This window comes from Gavialis gangeticus, unplaced genomic scaffold, assembly GCF_001723915.1.
Source record: "Gavialis gangeticus isolate Ggan-Ray unplaced genomic scaffold, GavGan_comp1, whole genome shotgun sequence".
NCBI lineage: Eukaryota > Metazoa > Chordata > Crocodylia > Gavialidae > Gavialis > Gavialis gangeticus.
Window position 1 is genome coordinate 13,915,530 of NW_017729015.1, and position 3,598 is coordinate 13,919,127.

General features: G+C 56.4%; 1 protein-coding gene across 1 annotated transcript in view; it reads left to right on the forward strand.

The window, feature by feature from the left end:
• The first annotated feature begins 352 nt into the window (after positions 1-352).
• KCNQ4 (potassium voltage-gated channel subfamily Q member 4) overlaps positions 353-3,598 on the forward strand; it is an 87,788-nt gene continuing 84,542 nt past the window's right edge. The window contains exons 1-2 of the mRNA XM_019512073.1: positions 353-401; positions 1,303-1,367. Coding sequence (XP_019367618.1) covers positions 353-401; positions 1,303-1,367 — 114 coding nt within the window. The remainder of the gene's footprint in view (positions 402-1,302; positions 1,368-3,598) is intronic.

A 3,598-nucleotide genomic window follows, 5' to 3' on the forward strand; every position in this document is an offset into this window, starting at 1 on the left:
GGTAAAGACCCCTGGGGCTGGAGGGCGGTGCCCCACGGGCCCTGTCCACAATAACCTTACATGCTGCTACAAGCCATGCAGTGGCCAGGGAAACACCTGAGTTGGCAGGGACTCTCCATTAGCTCGGTGGCTAGGTTCAACAGAAGGGAGGTGCCTGGAGAAAGCAACTGTGCAGGGATTGGAAATGCACTGCCCAGAAAGAGAGACGGTCAGGACGACTGAAACCCCGAAAGGCCGTCTGGTAAAGCACAGCATCAACCGGCCTGCAATCGATAGGAGCTAAACCTGAATGGGACGTGGTCTGTAGGGATTTCAACTCCAGCCTTGCACGAGCGCTGAAAGGGGGGCGGGGATGAGCCGAGAGGGAAGTGGAGCTGACCTGTCTAAGAGCAGCCAGGAAAGTGAGTGATAAATCAGCCTGTTTCGAGATGATTTCTGTTTTAATCCCACGAAGGTTGAATTAACACGCGGAAGGAAAGTGGGGTTTTTCAGAGGTGAAATTGCAAGAGGCAAAACGCTGAAAGCTGAGCGGGGGAGCTGGGAAGGGCATAGATTCATGATCTATCAGAGTCTGATTGTTTTGACACTCCCTTTTGGGGTCATTTATTAGCAGCAGGTTGGCCGCATCCACAGGAGAAACGGTGTCTTTGTTAAAAATTCAGCTCTTTTGGCTCACCAGTAAGTGTGTTCTCCTAGACCTCCTGCTTTTGCTCCCACAAATCCAGGCTGGGCCTTCCTCATCTGTAAAGGTGAACATGCAAGAGAAGAACAAACAGTGTCGTCCCCCCGGCTCTCCAATGCTCCTTTCTCATATGCTGGGAAAAGAAGACCCAGCTTGGGTAGAAACCTTGGCAGGTCACCTTAACTCTGCCCCCAGGCCCTCTCCTGCCAGCTGCCATCGATTGCCACATGAAACCTCAGTCCATCTCTGAGGGCAGCATACAAACGGCGATGGCATTGAGGTCTGGACGCTGTAATCTCACCCACCCTCCCTTTATCAGTCAGGACCAGGCAAGTCTCCACTACTTGGGAAGAAAGACTCATTGATGATGCCTTCGGTCCTGGGACACAGGCCCCCAGCACGGTCCAGCCGGCTGCACCCAGCACCGCCGATCAGTGCTTGGCGAGGCACCGATCTGCATGACAGTCCCCACAACTTGGGGATCATGGCGTAGCGACAGCATTGATACACAGATGCCAGATGCAGTAGATAATGGGAGACTCTTTTGATTGTATCAGTGAAGGTGGATCAATTTGACCCTAGAAAAATCTTCCTTTTCTTTCTTTTTTTTCTTAACCCAGAAATTCATCGTTCTGGTAAACAGCCGGAAGGAGTACGTTTGGAGGTCGGCCGGCCTGCTCGGAGCGTGAGTTTTCCCACTGAGATCCACCAGCTCTTCTGTTCAATCCCACCCGCACCGCTGGTGGCCTCCCAACTTCCCTGGATAGGAAGCGACCTGTCCTCCTTGGCCTCCACGCCCCAGGTTTGCTGCCTGTGGAAGCTGCCCACAAGAGCAGGCTTATGGGGAGCGGGATTATTAGGTGGCGAATGCATTATTTATTCCTGCATGCGTTTCCAAAGCACCTACCAAAGGCAGCGGCATTCGTTAAGAGCCTGGCATTTGTGCCAGGATCCAACCGCCCTGTTAAATAATTCACTAACTTAAGCCTTTAATTTTCACCCTCACTTCTCTTTTTTTAGCAGTGTGGGCTCTGGGGCCCCGCTGGAGGGAGGGGAACTGCGCTGGGTTTGAAAATGGCATCAGCTGCTTTAAGGATCTAACCGTTCGGAAAGGAAGTGCGGCTACAGGAGGGGGAGGAAAGCAAGCACCATGCCACGTCGGGAAAGCCGTTTGCTAGCTCTGTGCCTCAGTTTCCCCACTGCGTCAACCTGGCTCGCTGAGTCACGGGGTGGGGAGGCTTCGCTGCCACGGTGCTTTGGGATCTGCCTGTAAAAGACAACCTCGTGTCACTTTTGCCCTTAGCAATGAGCTGGGGATGAGGGAGGGCTACCAGCTCTGAGGTCCACCGTGAAATCTGCTACATCCCACCCATACCACCAGTTCCCGCATGGTGCGCCAAAGCAACCCGTCCACGTGTGGCCCGGGGGTCTGCCCGGCAGGATCCAGGCTTCAGAGCCTCCTCGCTCTCCCCCGCCTCTCCTGCGTCTGCTGATTTCTTGTCTATTGGCTTCCAAGTCTCCAGCCGTCACCAGTGTCCCCCGAGCAGCGTGGGACCTGGGGACTCCAGTCTGCCCCTTGCTTTTCCCTGTGGGCTGCTAGCCACGGCAACGGTCAACAATTACCAGGGACTCGCGGCCGGGTCCAGAATGGGCTGGCGGGCTATGGTGGGAGAAACACCCATTTTCTAGTGATGTGAGTCAATGGCAGCCCTGGCCTTAGGAGCAGGGATCAACCCCGCGTGCCCGAGGTGGTGGCTGCCACGTGTGTCCCGATTTGTCGTGGTTCCAGGATGGGCCTCATCCTGCCCTGGATGTGTTGCTAGATGGGCAGGGTGCACTGTAAAAGCCCAGTCCTCTCCCAATGCGAGCAAAGTCAGGCCTGGCTCCTTCCTGCTGCCCCAGCCTGTCCTCGCTGGCTTTTCCACCCCTTCCTCCACGGGGCCGTGGGAGATTTTGAGGGGCCGGCGCTCCGGAAAGCAGCAACGCGCCACCGCGGACTTTACTCTGAGAATCAATGAACCTCTTATTTCACAAACCAAACGCTGCAGCCTCCTCCGGGGAGCTCAGCGCCTGCAGGGACCTGACGGCTAGAGCTGGTTTCCAGCACCTGATCCGGGCAGACGTGGTGGGGAGGGGTCACTCCGCTGGGGAGCCATCCTCTCTCCAGCTTCGCCCTCTCTGCCCCCCGCCTCCCTCCCACATTTGTCTCCCTGCGTTTCCTCCAGCTCGGAAAGGTCCTGCTGGAGCTCCCGAGCCACCCAGGGCTGGATCCATCCCTGCCACATCCCATCATAGAAAACTAGTTGAACCTGGCTTCACTGCGGAAGATTAATTTGATTATTTTTTTTTATAACCTTTTCATAGATTTATACTTTCTAAGGCTGGAAGGGACCTTGGAAGATCATCAGGTCCAGCAAGGTGCCCACGTTTGTCCTCGTCGTCATCATCATCTCGGCTTTATGGTTTATGCCTCATTGCCCGTTCCAGCTTCAGAAGTTTTCAGGCCGTCGTTTCCATCCACTTTCTTCTGTTGTGACCTGTGAGTGAAACGTTTGACAGGGTGAGCTATCAGCCCCCACGATCCGGCCTCTGGACAGAGAGGCTGAATTTATGTCGAGAGGCTGGGAAGGGAGCTCAGGACCTCGCATCTAGGCCAACGCTGTGGCCCCAACTACATCACCCCAGCCAAGGCTTTGTGTAGCCGGGTCTTAAAAGCCACCAGGGCTGGAGAGTGCCCCGCGCTCCGGGTGACCTGTGCCAGTGCTTCCCCCTCCTAGTCTCTAACCTGCCCCCCCGCATCGAGCCCGCTGCTCCTTGTCCCGCCGAGCCCGGCTCCGGCCTCTTCGCACCCCCTGCGGGGGCTGCAGGCTGCTGTCCCGCGCCGGCGGGCGGCGGCAGGTGCCGGGGGCGGGGCGG